The 25,062-nt window shown below is 40.3% G+C and overlaps 1 protein-coding gene across 2 annotated transcripts; it reads left to right on the forward strand.

Annotated features, from left to right (window-relative positions):
- Window positions 1–24,599, forward strand: ACTL6A (actin like 6A). 2 transcript variants are annotated; one of them, XM_036445067.2, is made up of 14 exons: window positions 3–210; window positions 7,667–7,743; window positions 7,908–8,082; window positions 10,484–10,584; window positions 12,015–12,112; window positions 13,749–13,843; window positions 14,367–14,473; window positions 14,573–14,662; window positions 16,354–16,415; window positions 16,758–16,872; window positions 17,018–17,098; window positions 18,324–18,419; window positions 22,780–22,866; window positions 24,140–24,599. In XM_036445067.2, exons 1-14 carry the CDS (start codon window positions 186–188, stop codon window positions 24,218–24,220), a joined length of 1,290 nt encoding a protein of 429 aa, XP_036300960.1. In that variant the 5' UTR covers window positions 3–185; the 3' UTR covers window positions 24,221–24,599. The 2 variants fall into 2 exon arrangements, with proteins under 2 accessions (XP_036300961.1, XP_036300960.1); XM_036445068.2 differs by lacking the exon at window positions 17,018–17,098 and having other exon boundaries at window positions 1–210.
- The last annotated feature ends 463 nt before the right edge of the window (window positions 24,600–25,062 follow it).

Genomic DNA, 25,062 nt, shown 5'->3' on the forward strand with positions numbered 1-25,062 from the left:
GAAAAGAGCAGACAGCAAGTGTGACTGCGCACCGGGCGTGCGGACGCCGCTTTGTTGCCGGAGGGGGTGGCGGTGGAAGTTGAGGGAGGGGGTCAGAGGCCAGCGCTCCTCAGGACCCGCGGTCGCCGCCGGCGCAGTCACGTCGCCCGGGAGCCTTCCGCGGAGGAGCCGCACCGACAGCAGCCATGAGCGGCGGCGTGTACGGCGGAGGTGAGTGCGCGCGGCCGGACCTCTCTGCGCGCCGTTTCGGTGCGTGGGGCAGGTAACCGCCGCCCCCAGCCTTCCGAGGCCCCTCCCCGGCGGCCCCTTCCGGCCTCCGGGTCTCGGGACTCCCGCCCCCCACCCCCGCCTCGCGCTCTGCGGGCCCCGGCGCCCACCCGGCTCGCCGAGTCTCCGCCCCCTGCGGCCCCTTCCAGCCCGCGTCCCCCGAGGAGGAGCGGGTGGGGGACCGCGCGTTGGCCTGGCGGCCGGCGTGAGGCTCCATCCGGGGGTCGTCGAGCCCCCGCGGCGGGAGGGAGTGACCGGCGGCTCCCGGGGTCGCGTCTCTCCGGAGCCTCCGTAACTCGGCGGCGTCGCGCGGGTGCGCGCGAGTTTCAACTTGGGAGTTCCCTCAGTTTGCGGGCGAGCGAGCGAGCGAGGACGGAGGCTTCCGCGGCGCCGGGGAGACGGCGCGGCGGGCGCGGAGGAGCGGCGGCCTCGCGGGACCTGCCTCCTGAGCGCCGGCCGCGGACCCTCCGCGCCGTGACTTAGGGCTGCTTTCCCGGGGAGACTGGGGTGCAGCGGCGGGAAGATTGGGGAGGTTCAGGGACCTGGGTGCTGACACCAGCCCCCCCCCCCCCCCATTCCTGCAGTGCTTTGGCTTTGGGCGGGGGAGTTGACTTCTTTAGCCTATGAGGGTTCAGAGCCACATGCTCTCGGTAGTATGCGGACTTATTTAGATATCATTAATGTCCACTGTAGCTTCAGGCTCAGGAGAAACCCCTCCTCCCTTTACCTGTCCAGAAGAGCTTGAATTAGGGCCTCTGCCCATCGTAGGAGATTGTCAGCGATAATTGTCTCTTTCTGGCCCACCTGTATAGCACAGCAGGTTTTTATTATTTTTTTTTAAATATATATTTTATTGACTTTTTACAGAGAGGAAGAGAGGGATAGAGAGTTGGAAAGAAACATCAATGAGAGAGAATCATCCATCAGCTGCCTCGTGCACACTCCCTAGTGGGGATGTGCCCGCAACCAAGGTACATGCCCTTGACCGGAATCGAACCAGGGACGGCACCTTTCAGTCCGCAGGCTGATGCTCTATCCACTGAGCCAAACCGGTTTTGGAAGCAGGCTTTTATTTACCAAACATCTGCTCTTCCTGTCATCCTGCAGTGACCCTTTGAAGCGCCCCCCCACCCCCAAGTCTTCTTGTCTCATTCCTAGCTCAGAAGGACTTTTTTTTTTTTACCCCTTTCTGTCTCCGAATCCCTTGTGCATGGGGAGGGGAGAGGGGTGTCTCAGACTCTCAGGTCTGCGGGGTTCCCATACATATATATGTATTACATTTGGTCATTTTCTCCTGCTAATCCGTGTCATGTTTGTTTGATTGTTAGACCAGCTAACAGAATCTTTATGGTGGGGGTCGGGGGGCAGTTTGTTCTGCCCCACGCTGGCCAATGGGGTGCTTGCAAAGGTGAATGAGGTAATGCTGCACTTGCGTCTAAACAGGGGTGCGTGCATCAACAGTTCAACATCACCTGCAGGCTTTTCACAGTGCAGACCCTCACGCCCCAGAGTGAAGCTACTGAACCAGAGCCTCCATTTTTTTTTTTTAAATGTATTTCTTTATTGATTTCTGAGAGTAAGGGAGAAGGAGAGAGAGAGAGAGAGAGAGAGAGAAACATCAATGATGAGAGAGAACCATTGACCAAGCTGCCTCCTGCATGCCCCCACTGGGGGGCAACCCAGGCATGTGTCCTTGGCTGGAATCGAACCTGAGACCCTTCAGTCCACAGGCCAACGCTCTACCCACTGAGCCAAGCCGGCCAGGCCAGAGCCTCCATTTTTGCAAGCTATCTAAAAGGAACACAAGTGTGTATGACTACTGTGTTTCTGTTTGACGAGTTGGAGAACAAGGAGACAGAAGCAGCATGTTGCTATTGCTATTGTGTCTAGTGAGGATGCTGTTCCTGGAGAGGGTGACATTTTATTGGTGGGGGATACAAATAAAGTTTCCCAAGTTCTTAGTTTTTCGCGAGTAGCTTGAGTCTGTCTGGAGGTGATATGCTGACCCTCGCTGCCTTGTTCCCTATTCATGTTCTTGATTTTGATTTCTCAAATGTGAGCATCCGTAGTTTCCCATTTTCCTTTGGAGGGAAGCCAGGTGGACCTTCATAACTTACATCTTCCCCATCTGAAGATGCAACCCTGACAGAAAAAACGGGAGCTGTCTGCCTTTGCCTCTTGGAGGCTGTTGACTATTTTGACCTGTAGGTTCACTGACCCAAGGATCTAGAGGCTGTGCATTGAGTATTTCCTTAACAGGAATAATTTAATATGGGAAAAGTAGAAATGGATACTAATAATGCCAGCAGCTAACATTTATCGAGTGAATCCTATATACCAACAACCGTTCGAGAGGTTTTTCATGTGTTGTATTCAGTATGTTCATCAACTATGTTATTCCACAACTATAGGAGGTGGTACTACTATCCCCATTGTAGTGAAGAAGAAAATGAGGCATAAAAAAGATTAAGTAACCAGACCAAAGTTAATTAACTTCCTCATAAATGGGGACTAAGACTCCCTGGAATGAAGAAAAAACATTTCCATAAATCACTTTTCAAGTATAGAACCACAGCATATTCATGTTACAGGTATTCAGAATAAACATCTTGTTTCTTATTTGCTGGGTAAATAGGTCTTAAAGCCTATTTTGCATAAAAATATTTAAAAATCACAAAAATTATGTGCATGATTTTCTATTTGAGTTACTGTATGGCTGGTATCCTATGTAATAAAAGGGTAATAATGCAAATTGACCCTAATGACAGAACAACCACTTGAAGTCACTGAGGCACACTGACCACTTCTTGGACCCTTTTCCTGGTCAGAAGGTTCCCATTGTGAATGGGGAACTGGGGGTTGGGGGCGGGGGAGGCAGGCTAAGGCCCCCAACCTGCCCCTCACCCCACACACAGAGGGTGACCCACAGCGGGGACAGGGCTGATGAGCAGGTGGGAATGGCTGACCTCTCAGTCCCTCCCTCTGGCTAGCAGGCTCCAATCAACCAATGGTGAATGGGGAACTGGGGGTGGGTGGCAGCAGGGGGTGGGGCCAGCTACGGGCAGCCTGGTAAGATGGCCCTGATCACATGCCAGGCCTAGGGACCATACTGCCCACAAATACCATGCGCTGGGCCTCTGGTTTACACATAGTGGTCACATTTTCTAAAAGGTTTACTGTGAAAAGCAACTAACCAAAATTTTGTGTAATTAACAGTAGACTTTTTTGTTTTTTTAATCGAGTTTTAAAGAGATAGGGAGGGAGAGAAACATTGATGTGAGAGTGAAACATTGATCAGCTGTCTCCGGCACGCCCCCTACCAGAGATCTGATCATACATCCCAAGCATGTGCCCTGACGTCCCGGCAAACCTTTCTGTGCAGGAGAAGATGCCCAACCAACTGACCCACACCAGCCATGGCTAGAATGTATTGTTAACTTGTGTGCTTATTAAAAAGATCTTTGTAGTTAAAACTTTTTAGTTTACAGGTGTCTCATTCCAATAATAACTTCTGACCAGATTGGACACTGATCTTTAACTTTAGGACTAATGCATAATTCATCCAGATTTCTGTACCTTGTAACTGGTTTCTGATCCTACTCATTGCTCTTGTGAGCATCTTTAATGGTTCTTCTCTACTTCAAACTCTTTTGCATGATAAAAATGTCCATACAAAAAAAGTGAGCCCATCTCCCCACCTCCTTCCAAAGTCACTAGCCTTCTGTATCCTATTGGAATGTTAGAAGACTGTCACTAGTGCTTTGTGCTTTCCAAGAAAGAAATCACATCTTTTTAAAACTTGGAAGCCATTTACTCTGGGGAAAAATATCAAAATTCTCAAATAGTTAAAACAGTAGCATTTTATCCATTAGAATGCCTCCTTAGTTTTTAATTCTAGACTTCTGAGGTTTTGATTTTAAGCCTCTATCTCCCCTTGCCATTCTCCTATTTTGGATTCCTTGGTGCTTGGATTTTTTACAAAACAAGGTACAAAAAATAAGCATTTCATTGGGCAGGCATAGGTTCAGTGGTTGAGCATGGACCTATGAACCAGGAGGTCATGGTTTCATTCCCATTTAGGGCATGTGCCCTAGTTGTATGCTCGATCCCCAGTAGGGGGCATGCAGCCCATGATTGATTCTCATTATGGATGTTTCTATCTCTCTCTCCCTCTCCCTTCCTCTCTCTGAAAGCAATAAAAACATTTTTTTTTTTTTAAAGAATGTTTTGGTTTTTTTACCTGACATTTTGCTTAATCAGTATTTATTTATTTATTTATTTATTTATTTTTAATTCTTAAATCAGTCTTTATTGTTCATATTATTACAAAGGTTCCTCATTTCTTCCCCCCTCCACCAGGTTCCCTCCACCCCCTCTCCACCCCCTATTGTCCTCATCCATAGGTGCACAGTTTATGTTCATTGCTTAATCAGTATTAAAGTTTACTAATTTATGCTCATTAGTAAACTTTACTTACTATTTGTCTTTGAATTTACATGCTGTGGTGAAAGCAAATGCAATGTTCTGCTTTTAGACAAATTATTTGGACCAGAATAATTTATAGAGAAGAATTAATTATTTTGTGGATATGTACCAATTACAGAAACGTCCTTTCAAAATAAAAATAAATGTCCCTGATTGGTGTGGCTCAGAAGTTTGGAGTGTTGCCCCGTACACCAAAAGGTAGCAAGTTCCTTTCCCAGTCAGGGTACATGCTAGACTTCAGGTTTGATCCTTAATCAGGGCGTGTGGGAGACATCTAATTAATGTTTCTCTCTCTATCCCCCCCCCCCTTTTTTCCCCTCCCCTCCCCCTTCCTCTCTAAAAAATAGAATAAGAAAATAAAAATCAGCTGAGACCGGTTTAGCTCAGTGTGATAGAGCATTGGCCTGCGGACTGAAAGGTTTGGGGTTCGATTCTGGTCAAGGGCTGTACCTTGGTTGCGGGTACATCCCCAGTAAGGGGTGTGCAAGAGGCAGCTGACTGATGATTCTCTCTCATCGATGTTTCTCTCTATCCCTCTCTCTTCCTCTCTGTAAAAAATCAATAAAATATATTTAAAAAAAGAAAGAAAATGTTAACTGATATAGAGTTCCTCTCTCTTCTTTAGAGGTAAACACTGAACTGAAGTTGGTATGTATTATTCTCAGATACATACCATATGCATATTTTTATACTTTTAGTAAGTATGTATATATCCATAATGAATTAAGTAGTATCATGTTTGTTAGATACACACAAACACACACACACACACACATATTGTAATAATTAACTTTTTAGACTGATACTTCTGGGTTTATTCATGTTGGTATAATGTAGATCTAGTTTACTCCTTTAACTATGTGTATTTCTCTATATGGATAAACTGTAGTTTGTCTGTTTCTCTTCTGAGATAGCATTAGATAACTTCTACCTTTTCCCATGACAAACAGTGTGACAGTAATTATCATAGCAGCTACCATTTACAGTGTTTGTTATACGCCAGATACTGTTAGAAGTGCTTACATACACTAAAGCATTTAACACATTTAATCATTTTAGCATCCTATGAGATAGGAGACTGAAGTAGAGACGTTAATCACTCAAGATCACGTAGCTACTGGAATTCTCATAGGTATCTTTTTTATATATATGTGAGAGAGTTTCTCTAGGGAAGGTATGTGTATTTTCTGTGTATGCACATTTTCAACTTTACTAGATGATGAGTAATTGCCCATAGTGATTATGCTAATTTACAGCTTTTTCTAGCAGTTGTATAAAAGCTCCTCTTTCCCTGCATCTTTGACAACACTTGGTCATATCAGACTTATCAATTTTTGCCAACTTCTTGGGAGTTAATAGTATTTATTATTTTGAATAATTGAAAAAATCCTTTGAAAAATCAGTGCCTGGAAAATACAAGTGTTCTGTTTTAGCAGGCATGATGTTTGGGCTGAAGTAATTTTAAAGTATAATTATAGGCTTTTCTATGAATTTGAATGTGAAAAAATTTACTAACTTTCTCATTCAGCAAGAAACTTAATGTCCTAAAAACTTTGAAATGTGTAAACTTTGATAACTTTCATTTTAATGGTTTTCCTTGACCTATACCTTAAACCACATGTGTCAAACACAAGGCCCGCGGGCCAAATCCGTCCCGCCAGGCCTTGCAATGTGGCCCACACCGCGCTGTCATCACTGCACTCCGCTGCGTTTCCATCACAATGACAGTTTATGACTGTTCAGTAAACCATTCGGCCCGCGATTTAGGCTGGATTTGAGATTTTGGCCCCTTCTCTGATTGAGTTCGACACCCCTACCTTAAACTCTTACTCTTCAGAGAACCTACTTGGGATTTTGCTAAGTTTTTTTGCTAATTGTATGGAATATTTCCCTTAAAATAAGAAACATCATACCTAAGTATACTGGATATCTTCTCTTTACCCCTTCAGATTCATTTCCAACACATTTTCCCCTCTCTGGGCCTTTGAGTACTGAGCCTGGCAGGCTACATCTGTGGGCTTCCTTGACATCTAGTTTGAGCAATGGTAGAGTCACCATACTTCCTGTTTTGTGCCTCTTGTCCTAGTACAATTATTAATAAATAGGGACCCTTTTCACATTCAGAAATAACCCAGTTTATATGAGAAATTATAGAACACCTTAGCCATGGGGAGGGGAACTAGAGAGGTTGGTATGTTTGTTAGCCTGGCTCCTTCTCCAAGGGGTCAGCCAAGGCTGACTCCATCCCTCAACTCAAGGTCACAGCTCCTATCATCCCTTGGAACACAACTTTCTGGGCTCTGGAATAAGTTTCTTCTCCAGTTCTTCAATTCTAAGGATGGTAGCATGTCTCTGATATTATAAGTTGTAGGGTATAGTACTGTCTTTTTTGTTTTAATATTATGAGTATATCTTTGTAAATAGTCCCTTTAATAAGTATGCTCTCTTCAAATTACCCAATTTTAGTGTAGCACCTCTTTCCTGATTCAAACTATTGATATGCCATGTATGACATTATAATTTAATTAAATGAATCTTTAGTTTAAGATATATTTATTTATTTGTTACAGATTTTTTTTTTTTTATTGATTTCAAAGAGGAAGAGAGAGAGAGAAACATCAATGATGAGCGAGAATCATTGATTGGCTGCTTCCTGCACGTCCCCTACTGGGGATTGCAACCTGGGTATGTGCCCTGACTGGGAATCTAATCATGACCTCGTGGTTCATAGGTTGATGCTCAACCACTGAGCCATACCAGCTGGGCAATGTGTATTTAAAATAAAGCTAGGTTCAAGATAGTAATAGTATGAATGTAATGCCTGTTTTAATTTTTATAGAGCTTTCACATACATTCTCATTTTAAGCAAATATGCTTGTAAGTTTTTAATGTTAATTATCTTCTTATCTTTCAGATGAAGTTGGAGCCCTTGTTTTTGACATTGGGTCCTATACTGTGAGAGCTGGTTATGCTGGTGAGGACTGTCCCAAGGTAAAATATTAGAGTTAATTGGATATGTAAGGCCATTCATGTAGAATTAAATTCATGTAGAAATTCTGATTCACATATGATAAAATACATTAGTTGGGGGAGAAGGGAATGATTCCTTAATAAAAGCAGATAAAACTAATATATCATATTTTGGACTCTTACAGGTGGATTTTCCCACAGCTATTGGCATGGTGGTAGAAAGAGATGATGGAAGCACATTGATGGAAATAGATGGTGATAAAGGCAAACAAGGCGGACCCACCTATTACATAGATACTAATGCCCTGCGTGTTCCCAGGGAGAATATGGAGGCCATTTCTCCACTGAAAAATGGGATGGGTATGATGTTGGGTTTTTTTTTCCCTATGTAATTGATTATAAAATAGACTATACTGGGTGCATTTTAGATGTAAAGCATTTTAGATGCATTTTCTTTAAGTTGAAAATTAACAATTTTTCCGTTTTTTATCTATTTTTCATTCCACAACCTGATGTTCCAGGCACTGAGAATACAAAGATGCATAAAACATGTCTCTTTTCCTGAAGAAACTCATAGATAGGGAGGATAGATGTATAAATACAAATGTGTAGATAAATGCTGTAATATAGCTATGACTGATAGTCTGTGGAATTAGAGAGGAATGGCATTTAACTTTGTCATTAGGGGTCCGTGATAATGGTAATTTTTGTACTGAATATTGATCACTGACAAAGAATTATTAGCCTGACAAGAATAGGTAAAACAGAGCAACTAGTATGTGTGAAGAAATGGAGTTGTGGAAGAAACTTACATGTTTATAAATGTCATCAATTATGTATAGCTGTAGCATTGGGTACCGTATGGCCAGTTGCAGGGAAGGTAGGCAAAGCAGTCATAAAAGGGATTGTAAACTGTGCCAGGGGTATAATAAGGTGGCAGTAAAGGTTAACCCCAAAGGATTTTAAACAGATGTGAATATTCATATTTGCCAGCTGGAATTGTTACTCTGACAGCAGTAGATAGAATGGAGGGAGAGATACTAGAAACAAGAGATTCAGTTAAGTGAGTGGGAGTCAGATGGAGATATGAGGATTTAAATTATAACACTTATGGTGGATACTGAGTTGGCTTTCAGAGATATCCAGAAGACAAATGGTACTTAAGTGATGGGAGGGGTAAAAAGAAGAGTTAAGAAAGTTTTTGGATTTTTGATTGGGGTGACCAAATTGAGGGTACCATGCACTGAGGTAGGAATAGAAGGCAAAAAATAAGTTTTATGGTCTAAAAAGCAAATGTAACATTAGCTGGTTTGGCTCAGTGGATAGAGTGTCAGCCTTCGAACTGAAGGGTCCCAGGTTTGATTCCAGTCAAGGGCACATGCCAGAGTTGCGGTCTCGATCCCTAGTAGGGGGCATGCAGGAGGTGGCCAATCCACAATTCTCTCTCATCAATGATGTTTTCATATCTCCCTCTTCCTCTCTGAAATCAATAAAAATATATTTTAAACTACCGGCCCCGTGCACGAAATTTGTACACGGGGGCAGAGGCGGGGAGGGGGAGGGGGGGGTTTGTCCCTCAGCATAGCCTGCACCCTCTCCAATCTGGGAGCCTTCAAGGGATGTCCGACTGCCCTCTCACAATCCAGGACTGCTGGCTCCCAACTGCTCCCCTGCCTGCCTTCCTGATTGCCAGCCTGATCACCCCCTAACCACTTCCATGCCAGCCTGATTGATGTCCTGCCAGCCCGTTTGCCCTAGGATAGGGGTGTCAAACTCAATCAGAGAAGGGGCCAAAATCTAAAATCCAGCCTAAATCGCGGGCCAAATGGTTTACTGAACAGTCATAAACTGTCATTGTGATGGAAACGCAGCGGAGTGCAGTGATGACAGCGCGGTGCGGGCCACATTGCAAGGCCTGGCGGGACGGATTTGGCCCGCGGGCCTTGTGTTTGACACATGTGCCCTAGGAGGACTGATAGGACTCAGCATATAGTTGTACTCATGGCTAAGATTATTACACTAAAATGATACAAACAAAATCAGCAAAGGGAAAAGGGGGGCGTGAAGTCCAGAGGAAACCAGTACAAACTTCCAAGAGCCTTCTCACAGTACAGTTATAAAAGAGGATGTTCCCCCATCATCAAGTTGTTACAACTAGGAGAGCTCACTAGAGATTCGGTACCCAGGGTTCTTACTGGGGGCTGGTCATGTCGGTACTAGTGCCTAGCCAGTACCAAGATCCCAGACTCCCAGGAGGAAAGAAAGTGTTCCTCATTCTTTGCACAGACAGTTGAGGCACAGTGAGCTATGTTTTCATTTAGGCTGTGTTTATGTCTCTGTAGGGAACTGTTTTGTTTACCAGTCAAGTCCCCAAATGCTAGCCAGGGTTCAGCCTTGCAGCCAGGCCTTTCTTAGGCCTGCTGTGTTAACTTTTCTGCACAGCAAGGAAATGAATGTGTTACTGAGTCAAAGTGATAAATATAGGTGCTGATGTTTTAAGCAGGTGAGAAAGATTTTAAGACATGGAGCTGTATTAAACTACCTAGAAAGAATTAGAAATATAAGTGTTGAAGATGTGGTTCCTTGTGAAAACTTGTTCTGTACTTAACTGTTAGAGGCGACGAGGAAGGTGAATGTGAAGGAACATGTAGGGAGGTAGGAGAAAATTCAGGAGAAGGATAAGATAAGGAAAAATAATGTCAAAAAAAGATACTGTGTATATCTCCAACAGCATTGTTTTGAAGGTATTTTTATATTCTAGTTGAAGATTGGGATAGCTTCCAAGCTATTTTGGATCATACCTACAAAATGCATGTCAAATCAGAACCCAGCCTGCATCCTGTCCTCATGTCAGAAGCTCCGGTAAGAACAATTTCTTTTCTAATTTTTTCTCATTTTCCAGCCACCATTCATTTGAAAATGTTTCCTTTTTTTTTAAAGAGACAGAAATTCATATATTCTTGTTTGAAAATTAGGGAAAGGGGTATTCATTTTTAAATGATATTATAAGTTCAACATATTCAATAAGTAAAATATTCAAAGAATAATACAAAACACCCTAATGGGTTTTGGTGGTTATTTTATGTATTTTTTCCCCCCCTAGGGATGTATTTAACATTAGAATTGTTAGGCTGCTTCCCATTTTGGTTTATGAATTGTCTCTTGTGTCACAAGTGTAGTGTATATCTGCTTTCTTTATTTAAAAAAATGTTTAGAAATTATTTTAGAGTATTAAGTATTTTATTTTTCAAAATATATTTTTATTGATTTCAAACAGGAAGAGAAAGAAAGAGGGAGATAGAAACATCAGTGATGAATCATTGGTCACTTGCCTCCTGCACACCTCCTACTGGAGATTGAGCCCACAACCCGAGCATGTGTTCTGACTGGGAATTGAACTGTGACACTCTAGTTTAGGGGTGTCGAACTCAATCAGAGAAGGGGCCAAAATCTCAAATCCAGCCTAAATCGCGGGCCGAATGGTTTACTGAACAGTCATAAACTGTCATTGTGATGGAAACGCAGCGGAGTGCAGTGATGACAGCGCGGTGTGGGCCACATTGCAAGGCCTGGCGGGACGGATTTGGCCCGCGGGCCTTATGTTTGACACATGTGCTCTAGTTCATAGGTCCGTGGTCAACCACTGAGCCAGCCACACCAGCCAGACCGTATCTGCTTTTATACTCAGGTCTCCAGGAGAGATGTCAAATGTTGAACAAGGGCTGCAAATTGCTAGACTGAAGTCTCTTCTGAAACGCTTAAATTAACAGTTTTCTGTTACTGTTTCTAACCTCTACAGTCTTTGAAGAATAGCAGTTGTAGCCTGGCCAGCATGGCTCAGTGGTTGAGTGTGGTCTTATGAACCAGGAGGTCACTGTTCTCTCTCCTCCTCTCTGAAATCAATAAAAATATTTTTTTTTTTAAAAAGGAGTAGCAACTCTTAAGTATGAGAATTTGGTGGTTTAATATTCATATTTATGATTTTGATTCATAGATTTAAGATTTAATAATACTTTAATTCCTTTAATTTAAAATGTGGTCATTTCTAGAACTTATTGCAGCAGATAATTTTACCTCTTATTAAATAATAAAATTTTTATTTATATTTAGTTATTAAAACTACCAATAGAATTGAACCAAGTATTTGTTGTTATGAAGATTATTTGTCATGGTATTTTATTTTATTGTAACATTTTTTGTTAATATAGTGTTATAATGCATCTTGAGATAAATCAACATTTTATAAAAGTTTTCAAACAAGTGATTTGCATTTCTTTTTCCCTCTTCTCCAGTGGAACACTAGAGCCAAGAGAGAGAAACTGACAGAGTTGATGTTTGAGCACTACAACATCCCAGCATTCTTCCTTTGCAAAACTGCAGTTTTGACAGCGTATCCTTGAAAGAATAATGCTTAGGTTTTCTCTTAAAGTAAACAGGCGGTGCTCCTTAAGCACAGACATGAGCCAGTTCTCGCTTGTTCAAAACTGAACACTTTGGGGTGTTTTTTCTCTTGCCTTTTTAAAAAGATTTTAGAAAGAGGAAAAGAGAGAGAGAGAAATATCGAAGTGAGAGAGAAACACTTAACTAGTTGCTCTAACTGAGGATCGAGCCCACAACCCAAGTACGTGCCATGACCAGGAATCAAACCCACAATCTTTCAGTGCATAGGACAACACTTCACCCAACTGAGCCACACCAGCCAGAGCTAGTTCAGTTTAAAATACAAACAATAAATATATTAATGTTAATATTTTTATGAAAACGGTAATTATATTTTATAAAACTAATAATAAGAAAAGTACCATTCTTTTATCTGACTTAATGGATGATAGATGAGTTCTCATATCTTCCAGTCACACTGTCTGTGTACTTGATACCTTATGCTAGTAAGGAAAGCTTAGTTTTATGCTGTCCAACTCGCATACTTTGGAGAATGATTTTAGTAAAAAGGTGCCAAAGCGTCAGTTGAGTACCAGTAATAGCAAAGATAAATCACCTCCTTTCTGACCATTTAATGCTGTGGTCGTCAACCAGTGGTCCGCGAGGTCCGAAAGGTTGGCGGCCGCTGATTAATGTTCTCAGAATTCTTCCCTCTTACCACCTCTACCCATTCCTTGTTCCTTTTTGCCTTTGTTTGCTTTGTGTTTTTGCCCTTAAGTCCTTCATCTCTTTTGGCATGCTCCTTCTGGCTTAACTTACCCATTTTCTTGACTTAGGTACCTGTTTTTCGGTGACAATTCCCATATCTTTCTTGTGAGCTCCAAGCTCAGCTGCCAACTAGTACATTTTCTGTAAGCACTCTAAACTTATGTCCAACACTGACTTTATTCCTTCTCCATCTGTGTATTATCCTATTCCCAGTTGCCCACACCAGAAATCTTTTCCTTTAATTCAAGTGTATCAGTCATCAAGAGCTATGTGTCCTCTATCTCCCCCGCCCCATCATCTCTCAATCCATTTATTTCTCTCTATCCACTACCCTTGCATTAGGTGCAAGCTCTATCCAGGATTCCTGCCACCCTTCCTCTTACCTTGGCCACTCTTCACACTGCAGCTCTTATCGTCTTTGTTAATTGCAAACCTCTCTAAGCTAGAATCCTTGTCCACATTCTTCATTCTTCTACTAGGCTATGCTGAACTACTTGCATTTGCCTGACCTCACCTGCTCTCTTGCCTCCTGGCCTTCTTTTCGTTCTTGCTTTTCCCCAGGTTCCCCTCCTCAGCTTACACTTGGATTTCCCAGCGGTTGGTTACGGGGTCTCTAATACCCCACAGGGCATCCCGAACTATTCTTTTTACAGCTTTCTTTACTGATCTCTACTTCACTAAGCAGGATATTCTTTAGGGCAAAGGTAAATGGTTCACCTTTGTGAATCTTCTGTGCCTAAGGAATGCCAGCCTTTATTGAAATCAGACTCATACTGGACATGCCTCTGTTTTCAAAGACCTTAATAAAACCTTTCCTTCATAATAAACTTTATTTTCAGGAGCCTTGATCCTTTCTTTCCCTTAATGCTTTAAACTAGATTTGCTAATGGGCGTTCGACTGGGCTCATTTTGGACAGTGGAGCCACTCACACCACTGCAATTCCAGTGCACGATGGCTATGTCCTTCAGCAAGGTAAATGCATTAACCTGTGTGCTCTGAGACAGTGGTAGCGGTCATGAGGATACAGATGAGGACACTGGGCTGTCAAAGCATACCAAGTCCAAATATCTTTTTTAGAGGTATTTTTAAAAATTGTTGGTATATAGCCGGGACCGGTTTGGCTCAATGGATAGAGCGTCGGCTTGGGGACTGAAAGATCCCGGGTTCGATTCCGGTCAAGGGCATGTACCTTGGTTGCGGGCATATCCCCAGTAGGGGGTGTGCAAGAGGCAGCTGATCGAAGACTCTCTCTCATCGATGTTTCTGACTATCTCTCTCCCTTCCTCTCTGTACAAAAATCAATAAAATATATTTATAAAAAAAAATTGTTGGTATATAATGTAGATTTAAAAACATGTGTGGCTTCATGAGTGCTTTGAGGGATAGTTCTGTTATTTCTACTTATAAATAATTATTCACATAAATCCACAGAGGATATTTGTCCCAGGGAGTTTGAGCGGAATGTTCTCTTAGCCTTGTTTAATCTGTTTCATAGGCATTGTAAAATCCCCTCTCGCCGGAGACTTTATTACCATGCAATGCAGAGAGCTCTTCCAGGAAATGAATATAGAACTGATTCCTCCATATATGATTGCATCAAAAGTAAGTGATGACTGGTGAATTTCCTCTTTGGAATTTATCTCCACCTCTTCACCTCATGTTGTGGGCTCCATTAACCTAGCGCATGCTCTTGGCTCCCAGGAACCTGTGCGCGAGGGATCACCAGCAAACTGGAAAAGGAAAGAGAAGTTGCCGCAGGTCACAAGGTCTTGGCACAATTATATGTGTAACGTAAGTAATCTTATCTTCTTCATGAATGACTTATAGGCTGTAAGTCTTTGAATACAATATGAACACTTTTCAATCTTTACATTTTTATATGACATTCTAGAAACAGAATTAATAGCTTTTTTGGGGGTGGGGTTGTTTTTCATACTTGCCAAACAGATATGTCAACAAACTACTATGTATTCATTTGGATTACTGTGGTGAGACTTAGAAGGAACTTTGGTTTTGGGGGGAAACAAGCATTATGCTATTCTGAACTTTTCTTTTTGGTGGTGAAATGGTTTTTGTCTATAGCAATCTCCTGGTGTGGCTCAAGTATGTTCTCTTGTCTAATAATCAGTCGGCCATATAAAAAAATGTGGATTATTGCCCTAGCCCAGTGGTCAGCAAACTCATTAGTCAACAGAGCCAAATATCAATAGTACAACGATTGAGATTTCTTTTGAGAGCCAAAAACCAATTTCTGAGCATGGCCACGAAGTTTCAATCATACTGTATGTGCGTGCCCACTCGTGGTATTTTGTGGAGAGCCACACTCAAGGGGCCAAAGAGCCACATGTGGCTCGCGAGCGTCGGTTTGCTGACCATTGCCCTAACCCATTTGGCTCAGTGGATAAAGTGTCAGCCTATGGCTGAAGGATCTCAAGTTCGATTTCAGTCAATGGCACATACATTGGTTGCTGGCTCCATCTGAAGGCATCCAATCTATGTCTCTCTCTCACTGTCTCTTCCTCTTGCCACTCTCTTAAAAAAATAAAATGGATTTTTTTTCATATAGCAGGGAGCCAACGAGATATTCTCTTTATTAAAAATCCATTTCTGAACATAGCACTTACTGAAGGGGGAGAGGTTAGTAAAACAACTTCTCATAGCACAGATAAACATCCAATTCTCACAGTAAAAGTATATTAAAGTCATAATTCACTATGGCAGACATATATTCTATCTGACATTTTAGCACCTAAAGATAAAGGTTTCTTGTATGTGTTTGGTACAAGGAAAAATTGTGGAAATGACTAGCAATTTGGACTAGATATTAGACAATATTTATCCTTAGCAAATCTAGAGGACAGGTATTTTAAAGTAAATTTTAAAATTGTTGTGCCCTAGCCAGTTTGGCTCAGTTGGATAGAGTGTCGGCCTGTGGACTGAAGGGTCCCAGGTTCGATTCTGGTCAAGGGTCCATGCCGAGGTTGAGGGGGCATACAGAGGCAGCTGATCAGTGATTCTCTCTCATCATTTATGTTTCTCTCTCTCCCTTCCTTTCTGAAATCAATAAAAATATATTTAAAAATAAAATTGTTGTACAGTATATGCATCATGTAAAGTTACATCAAGTACAGTATATGCATATATTACAGGTAATGATGAAATCTGTCTTCTAATAGTAAGTCTAAGCTTTTCTTAAAATAAAAACAGTGTTTTGATACAAGGGTTCTTAGTTTTTCATTTGTTTCATATTGTTGTTACTTAAATGTTCTGCATTTTAGCTTCTAATTCAAATGCTTATAATTGGGGTTTCTTTGATAATCGAGAGTCTTTGCTGGATAGATTTATACCCTTGAATTTCTTACCCATCCAGGAATATGGCCCAGTTTTCTTAAGAAAAGTATTTTATTGATAATGTTACAAAAGTATTGAGTGCAAAGACAAATCTCAATAACTTTCTTAAACTATCTTATTTTTACCCATAGTGTGTTATCCAGGATTTTCAAGCTTCAGTACTTCAAGTATCAGATTCAACTTACGATGAACAGTATGTATTATTTTGCCTGCAAGATAGAATTTAATAGCTCTTTAAAACCTTCATACTAATCTTTTAAAAAACTGAGTACTTCCTAAATGAGGTAGGAAGTTGATTTGTTTAGATAAAAAAAGAATTGTAGAATATGTTTAACTGCTTGAAAGTAAAAAGTTGTTAAGAAATATGGAATAAGATTTAAAAAAACAAACAAAAGAAATATGGAATAACATTTTAAAAGAAAATAGATCTCACTCTTTCATATAAGTTGATTCCTTAGTAGTTTATCATTTTTGAAGAGGATTATCTTTGTCTTTGTCTTTGTCTTTTGTTTAATGATGTTTACTGTGTTTTCAGAGTAGCTGCACAGATGCCAACTGTTCATTATGAATTCCCTAATGGCTATAACTGTGATTTTGGAGCAGAACGGTTAAAGATTCCTGAAGGATTATTTGACCCTTCCAATGTAAAGGTATTAAAGCTTATTTTATAATTAGCCTAGGTTTTCCTGAATATGTAGAGATCTTGTGTGATTAGAATACCTATATAATACTAAGTGCTTTTGGACACACTTTATTGCTTGAAGTTCTCTGTGACTCCATTTTGTTTTGTTGTAGGGATTATCAGGAAACACAATGCTGGGAGTCAGTCACGTTGTCACTACAAGTGTTGGAATGTGCGATATTGATATCAGACCAGTAAGTGCCAGTCTCTTGTTTATGGCATGGAGATATCTCTGGGTACTGAAATGCCCCCAGGTCATTATTTAAGTTGGCAGTTTGGGTCATTGTCTTTGAAGTCCACTGTATAACAGAATATGTAAAAAGATGGGAGTACTCGAAAAGGAAAAATGCAAAACTCTGGATCTGTGGTGTCCAGTATGGTATCTATTGGCCACATGGTGCAATTTAAATTAAAACAAATGCAAATTTCAAAGTCGGTTTTTCTTTTTCTTTTTTCTTTTTTTTAAATATATTTTTATTGATTTTACACAGAGAGGAATTGAGAGGGATAGAGAGTTAGAAACGTCGATGAGAGAGATACATCGACCAGCTGCCTCCTGCACACCCCCCACTGGGGATGTGCCCGCAACCAAGGCACGTGCCCTTGACCGGAATCGAACCCGGGACCTTTCAGTCCGCAGGCCGACGCTCTATCCACTGAGCCAAACCGGCTTCGGCTCAAAGTCGGTTTTTCAGTTGCACAAGCCACAGGGAAAATGTAGCGAATAGTTACTGTATGACAGTGCAGATATACAGCATTTTTGTCATCACAGAGTTCTTTTGGATAGTGCTGTTCTAGGCATTTCCTAAAAGGAGACAAACCAAAATATATGTTATTGGTGATTTTTTTCTAGTCTATATAGTACAGTTTTCCTTTTATTACTCGAGAAGGGTTAAGTTTTTGTAAGAAGTGTAGTTAAGTGATTTCTTTCATATTTTTGTGCTTTTCTAACTTTTAAGTACTCCATATTATAACACCAATCTGATTACCAGATTGAGTGTACCATATTTTTACCCTAGGCTCATTTGTAGCCAATACAGAGGTGAGCAAAAGGAGGTTTACATTTGTTTGTAGAGAAAGACTTGCAGGTTATAATTATTACCAAAACTTTATTAACTCAAAAGAATATCTCACCTTCCCTCCGTCCCAACCTTCTTCTCTCTCTCAAATAAATAAATAAAAATTCCATCCCCAAAGATTTTTATTTAACTGCTTCGGGCATTGGTGTTTTAAAATCTGCCTAAATGAATAGAATGTGTAACCAGTATTGAGAACCACAGGACTAAGCTACTAGGTCTGTATAGGAGTAAAACAATTTAAAAAGAAAGGGAAATTGTAGTGGTGGACATAGATTTATTTGTTGTGTTTAAAAACTGTTGGAAACCTTTGGAACTAATTTATTTTTGTTTTGTATCCTAGGGTCTCTATGGAAGTGTCATAGTGGCAGGAGGAAACACGCTAATACAGAGCTTTACTGACAGATTGAATAGAGAACTCTCTCAGAAAACTCCCCCAGTAAGTTTTCTTTGTTCTTTAGTGGTATTCTCCAGTCACAGGTGTCCACACTGGTGAAATTTCATAGTTAAAGGTTTGTTTTGCAATACATAGGTATTTTGTATATACCTGGTACAGTATAAAGTTAATAAAACTTCAATAAAGTTAATATTCTTTTTTTTTTTTAAGTGGTTGTTTTTTAAAAAAATTTTAGAAAGAGAGAGGAAGGGAGATGGATAGAGAGATAGAAACATTGATGAGAAACATCATCTATTGGTGCCTCCTGAATACCTTTTGACTAGGAATTAAACCTGTGACCTCTTGGTTCCTGAGCCACACCAGCCAGGCTTAATATCCCTTATTAATCAAATTTTCCTAGATGACATCTATTTGTTACTCTTGTACTATTTAACACTTTAGTCATTGATTCTATAGCTAAATACCTATAGTCTGCTGGGCTCTGGAGATATAAAATCTAGTCCCCACCCAGCGTGTGCTGAGTCTGCAAGGATAAGTAGACATGGACAGAATGACTGGAATGTGCTCAGTGGTTCAGTATGTTATGAACCAGGTGGTCTTGGGAACACTAACCTCAGTGAAGAAGCTATTTGGATAGGAGTTAAGTAATTTACAAAAGGACATCTAGGTGGAGGGAAAACCGTGTGCACAACATGAAGGGAAGATAGTATATTCCAGTATCTCCAAATAGTTGGCTTATCTATGCAGAAGTGGGGAGAGTGATATGGCTGGTTAGATGGCTGATGTATTAGATTCCTAAGGCTGCCGAAACAAAGTGCTGCAAAGTGTTTGGTTTAAAAGTACAGAACTTAAAAAAAATTTTTAATACGTTTTTATTATTTTATTTTAAAATCTTTATTGTTGAAAGTATTACATAGGTCTTTCTTTCTTCCCCATTAACTTCTTCCAGCCTGCTCCCATCCTCTCCCACATAGGCCCTCACCACCCCATTGTCTGTGTCCATGGGTTTTGCATTTATGCATATAATAAAACAACAGAACTTACCTCTCTCTTTCCACCATGTAAGGATACAGGGAGAATTCGGCAGTCTATAAGCCAGGTAGAAAGTTCTCACCAGAAACAGAATCAGCGGACATACTAGTCTTGGACTTCCATCCTCCAGAAGTGTGAGACAATAAATTTTTGTTATTTAAGATAAAAAACAGAAAAAAATGGAAATTTATTTTCTCTCAGTTCTGGAAGCAAGAAGTCTGACATTAACATGTTAGCAGAACATGATTTCTCTAAAACCTTCAGAGGAGAATCTTTCCTGCCCTCCTACTCCTCCTGGCATCTGAGGGTTTGCCAGCTTCCCATAACATCTTCTACCCTCAGTGTCTATCTCTATGGTCATATGGCATTCTCCCCTGGTGGGTCTGTTCTTTTCTTATTAGAACACCAGTCATATTGGATTAAGGGCCCACCCTGCTCGAGTATAACCTCACCTTAATTTATCTTAATTACATCTGCAAAGATCCTGTTTCTAAATAAGATTATATTCACAGGTACCAAGGATAAAACTTCAGTGTATCTCTTTGGGGACACAGTTGTAGCACATTGAGTTGCTTACTGTGCACTTAAAGGATTGAATCTGGCAGATGATTGAAGAATTCCTATGTTTATTTTTAAAAGATCACTGTGTGCCTTGTGGTAACTTAAAAGGATAGAAGAACCTGGTTTTGGGAGAAGGGAGTTTACATGGTGGGTACATTGATAACAAAATAGCAGTCATAACCTTTAGATTTTAAAACTTCTATCACATAGTTTATTGTAGGGTATTCTAAAGTAATGTTATTTTAAAACACTTCTTTTTTTTTTTTAATGTATTTTATTGATTTTTTACAGAGAGGAAGAAAGAGAGGGATAGAGAGTTAGAAACATCGAAGAGAGAGAATCATCAATCAGTTGCCTCTTGCAAACCCCATACTGGGGATGTGCCTGCAACCAAGGTACATGCCCTTGACTGGAATTGAACTTGGGACCTTTCAGTCCGCAGGCTGATGCTTCATCCATTGAGCAAAACCAGTTCTGGCTTAAAACACTTCTTAGGTGTTATATAGACCCTAATAGTATTTGCATATTTGATATTCTTGGTTTTTCATATAAAGGAGTATTTTATATATTCTAAATTTTTGTAATTGTGTTATTTAAATATTGATACAGGCACCAATTGATTCTTGCCTTGTATTTACTTCGTTCTTGGAAATATAGTCTGACCTGGAATATACCTAAGTTAACATTGGATTTCTTAGAAAGTCCCAGAATAGTGAATATAGACATGGGCTATCAAGACCAGTTAGATATTAACTATCCTTATTCATTAGGAGGCAATGAAAAATTGATGGGATAACAGGGAAAAATTCCATTGTAATGATACCAACCAATTCCTCGCCTATAAAATCCTTCGTTCATCCTTCCTCTTCCCAGGACCCCCTCCCACCCATATGATAGTCCATTCCTGCCACCATTTATTTCACTGTGCAAAAGACACACTGTGTTCCTATCCTACCTAATAAAGAGATAATATGCAAATTGAAAGTCACTCCCAACACACAAGATGGCTGCCCCCATGTGGCTACCACAAGATGTTCTGCAGGGGAGGGCAGTTGGAGATGACCAGGCCTGCAGGGGAGGGCAGTTGGGGGCAATTGGGCCGGCAGGGGATCAGTTAGGTGTCATTCAGGCTGGCAGGGGACTGTTTAGGGGGTGATCAGGTTGCAGGCAGATCTTTGGAGCAAGTGGTTAGGGGCAGTCAGGCAGGCAGGCGAGTGGTTGGGAGCCAGCAGTCCTGGATTGTGAGAGGGATGTCCCAGATTGGAGAGAGTGCAGGTTGGGCTGAGGGACACCCCACTCCCTACCCCCACCCCCTGTGCATGAATTTTGTGCACTGGGTTTCTAGTTTAGAATAATGAAAATATCTGCCGAAACTGGTTTGGCTCAGTGGTAGAGTGTCCGTCTGCAGACTGAAAGGTCCCAGGTTCGATTCCCGTCAAGGGCATGTACATTGGTTGTGGGCACATCCCGGTAGGGGGTGTACAAGAGGTAGCTGGTTGATGTTTCTAGTTCTCTCTCTCCCTTCCTCTCTGTAAAAAATCAATAAAATATATATATATATATTTTTTTTTAAAAAGAATAATGAAAATATCAACCATTTGTGAAATATCCCCAGTAGCAAATTTCTAGGTGGAGAGTAAAAATCTCTTGATTCAACAAGTGAGAGTGATAATGCTCAGGCATAAAAACCACAATGTTTATCGAGAGTTAGTTTAAAACAGAAACAGTAATTAGAAAGGAAAGCAGTATGCTGAAACCGGTTTGGCTCAATGGATAGAGCGGTGGCCTGCGGACTGAAAGGTCCCGGGTTCGATTCCCGTCAAGGGCACGTATCTTGGTTGCGGGCACATCCCAGTGGGGGATGTGCAAGAGGCAGCTGGTCGATGTTTCTCTCATCGTTTCTAACTCTCTATCCCTCTCAGTTCCTCTCTGTGTAAAATCAATAAAAATATATTTAAAAAACAAAACAAAAAAAAAACCAGTATGAATAAAAACCTTACCTGAGAGCTGATGTGTGCATTTTGTTTTCTAAGGGGAACATGGTGTGTGCTGTGGAGGGGTGAACTAAGTTAGGAAAGCATGAACCTTTGAAGAGAAATAGAAAATTGTGGACTACTGAAGGAGCCACAGGTTGGGATAGCTGGACTTGCTGTTGGAAGACATGAAGTCCTATATGAAGCATTTAGCACTGTACCTGATTTATAGTATAAAATATATGTTTGTGGTTATAAGGTATAAAAAGTATAAATACCATACTCTTTGGTATATAAGTTCTCTAAGATTTATATAATTTACTTTCTTATTAAATATTACACATTAAAAGTCAAAGTTTACTTTAAACTATAGGTCAACCCAGCGTTTTTCAACCGCTGTTCCGCGGCACACTAGTGTGCCGCGAGATGTTGCCTGGTGTGCCATAGGTGCAGACAAGACAAGAATTTTATAATTTTTCATTATTTTGTTTACTTAATATTTCATAATAAAGTAATTATAAAATACTTTGTGTTTATTTGATTCCTATTCAAGAGAATTACTTTATATATAGTCAATATAGGCACAGAGTTAAATTTTTTAACATTTTCTAATGGTGGTGTGCCTCGTGATTTTTTTCATGAAACAAGTGTGCCTTTGCCCAAAAAAGGTTGAAAAACACTGGGTCAACCTATACCTACAAGCATAACTTTTGCAAAAAAAACATGTATCTGTATTTAAATCAATCATTAAGTTCTCAAAGGTAAATTTACTAATTTAAATCACCTGTTGTATTTAATATTTGTAAATAATATTTATTCTTCCCTCTCAATTTTAGAGTATGCGGTTGAAATTGATTGCAAATAATACAACAGTGGAGCGGAGGTTTAGTTCATGGATTGGTGGCTCTATTCTAGCTTCTCTGGTGAGTAAATTACTTGGAAAAATACCTAACAATTTGTGTTGAATGATTTAACTTAAATATGCCACTGAAAACACTAAATTTAATAAAGACTAAAAATAATTCCAATGCAACCATTTATCTTTGTATTTTATAACTATCATAAAAGTAGTTTCCCCTCTCAAACTGATGGGAATCTGTTAACGTATTCACACCCCTTCCAATTGTACTCTCTCTGGCACTGTCAGGATGTACCTGCAGCATATTTAAAATTGAATCAATTTTTCTCAGCTTCTAGTTGTTCCCTGGCCTTTTGGTGAGGTAGAAGAAGTCAAGAATTGATTCTTGGGGCAAATGGTTTACTCATGGTGCTGGCTTTTACATGTTGCTTAGACTGGCGCCTGCCTTGTATCAAGAGAAAAAAAAACCCCTTATTCTTATTTGCACCCTAGACTGGAGAATGTTCTCTTCCCTTCAGAGCAATCAGTTAAATGTCACCAAATACTTATGCTAAACATTTTTAAGCAATTAGATGTTTGGAGCTGTCCGTGCGTGTATTTCTTGTCTATGTTCTATTTCTAGTCTTTTAGGAGATCTCAGACCAAAACGAGATACCATGACTGAATGCATTCAACATTCTTTTTTTTAAATTTTATTTTGATTTTTCACAGAGAGGAAGGGAGAGAGATAGAGAGCTAGAAACGGAGATGAGAGAGAAACATCGACCAGCTGCCTCTTGCACACCCCCTACCGGGAATGGGACTGCAACCAATGTACATGCCCTTGACTGGAATTGAACCTGGGACCTTTCAGTCTGCAGACCGACGCTCTACCGAGCCAAACCAGCTTCGGCAGTGACTGAATGCATTCAAATAGTCATGTAGTCCAGGTTCCGTCTTCCTTTGGTCTCTTTTCTCCTTTCACCTTGTGTCTTCGGTGAAGTGCTTGTTATCATGTATGTGTACTTGTTAAATTTTATCCTACTTCTGGTGAGCACTTTTCTAAATGTTACCGTTAATCAATCCTGGACCATCTTTTCAGTTCTGTACCTGGTGCAAGCCTTGCACCGATTTCTGTTGTTGCCTTAGATTGGCACCAAGTCATCATAGCCAACTCTCCACCTTCTTTTCATAGCCTCTTTATATCCGTATGACAGTGTAACTGGTATAAGAGGGTTTAATATTCTTTCTAACCTTAAGTAGTGTTTGTGGGTGTTCTGGAGGATGGCAGAAACAAGAGTTCTTCACAGAGTAGGAGTTGTGAAAATAAAGATAAAATGTATCTTTCTATTTCACAGGGCACCTTTCAACAGATGTGGATTTCCAAACAAGAATATGAAGAAGGAGGGAAGCAGTGTGTAGAAAGGAAATGCCCTTGAAGAGTGTTCCTACACCTCCACCTCCTGTCACCTTACGTTTCATAGCTTTAGTACACTCAGGAAAAGAATGACCATCTTTTGTAGAATGTTTATACATTTTTGCATATTTCAATTTCCACTTAAAACTTTCAAGGCTTTAACTGGCTCTATAAACTAAAATAAGTTTGTGCTTTCCTTGGGATGCACTTATTCTTATTACAAGCATTTTATAATTTTATATAAATGTCTATTTTCTCTAAATATTTTACTTTAGTCAAATGCTTTCCAACTCTGCTTAGGATTAATTACCAGTGGATTGATAGAGTTACTTTTTATTGATGAGTAAAACGTATTGCCTATGCTTTTTACCTTAATAAAAATTGCTAGCCATCCAGAAACATTTTTGGACTTACGTTGTCTTGTGACTTGATAATTTAAATACTAAATGTATTTATGAGCATTTTCAGTGAAAGTACTCATTGTTTATTAACAGCAGCTAATCCACAGCACCTCACGTTCTATTAACAACAGTAATAAAAATGTTAGTGGAATTGCTTTTGCTATAGTAATTAACTTTACTTTCCCCTGTTAGATATAGATGATACTGAAGTCTGCTTAGATGTCATCTATATATATATATAAAAAGGCTAAGTGACCAACCATCTGTCTGACCATCTGGCACATAGATGCATATTGGCAATTTAAAAATAAATGTTGACTTGTGCATGTGTGATAACATATAAAGCTCTCACTGGTGCCAGTCGCACGCACGCACGCATGTTTTAATTTTATACTACTAGAGGCCTGATGCACGAAATTCTTGCAAGGGGCTCAGCCCTCACAGCCCTGGTTTCATCAGGAAG

The sequence above is a fragment of the Pipistrellus kuhlii genome, unplaced genomic scaffold (assembly GCF_014108245.1).
Source record: "Pipistrellus kuhlii isolate mPipKuh1 unplaced genomic scaffold, mPipKuh1.p scaffold_m20_p_2, whole genome shotgun sequence".
Classification (NCBI taxonomy): Eukaryota; Metazoa; Chordata; class Mammalia; order Chiroptera; family Vespertilionidae; genus Pipistrellus; species Pipistrellus kuhlii.

Coding starts and splice junctions, on each gene's coding strand:
- ACTL6A (XM_036445067.2), top strand. CDS start 186: ATGAGCGGCGGCGTGTACGGCGGAG. Junction 8,083..10,483: donor TCCACTGAAAAATGGGATGG/GTATGATGTTGG, acceptor TTTATATTCTAG/TTGAAGATTGGGATAGCTTC. Junction 14,663..16,353: donor GGCACAATTATATGTGTAAC/GTAAGTAATCTT, acceptor TTTTACCCATAG/TGTGTTATCCAGGATTTTCA.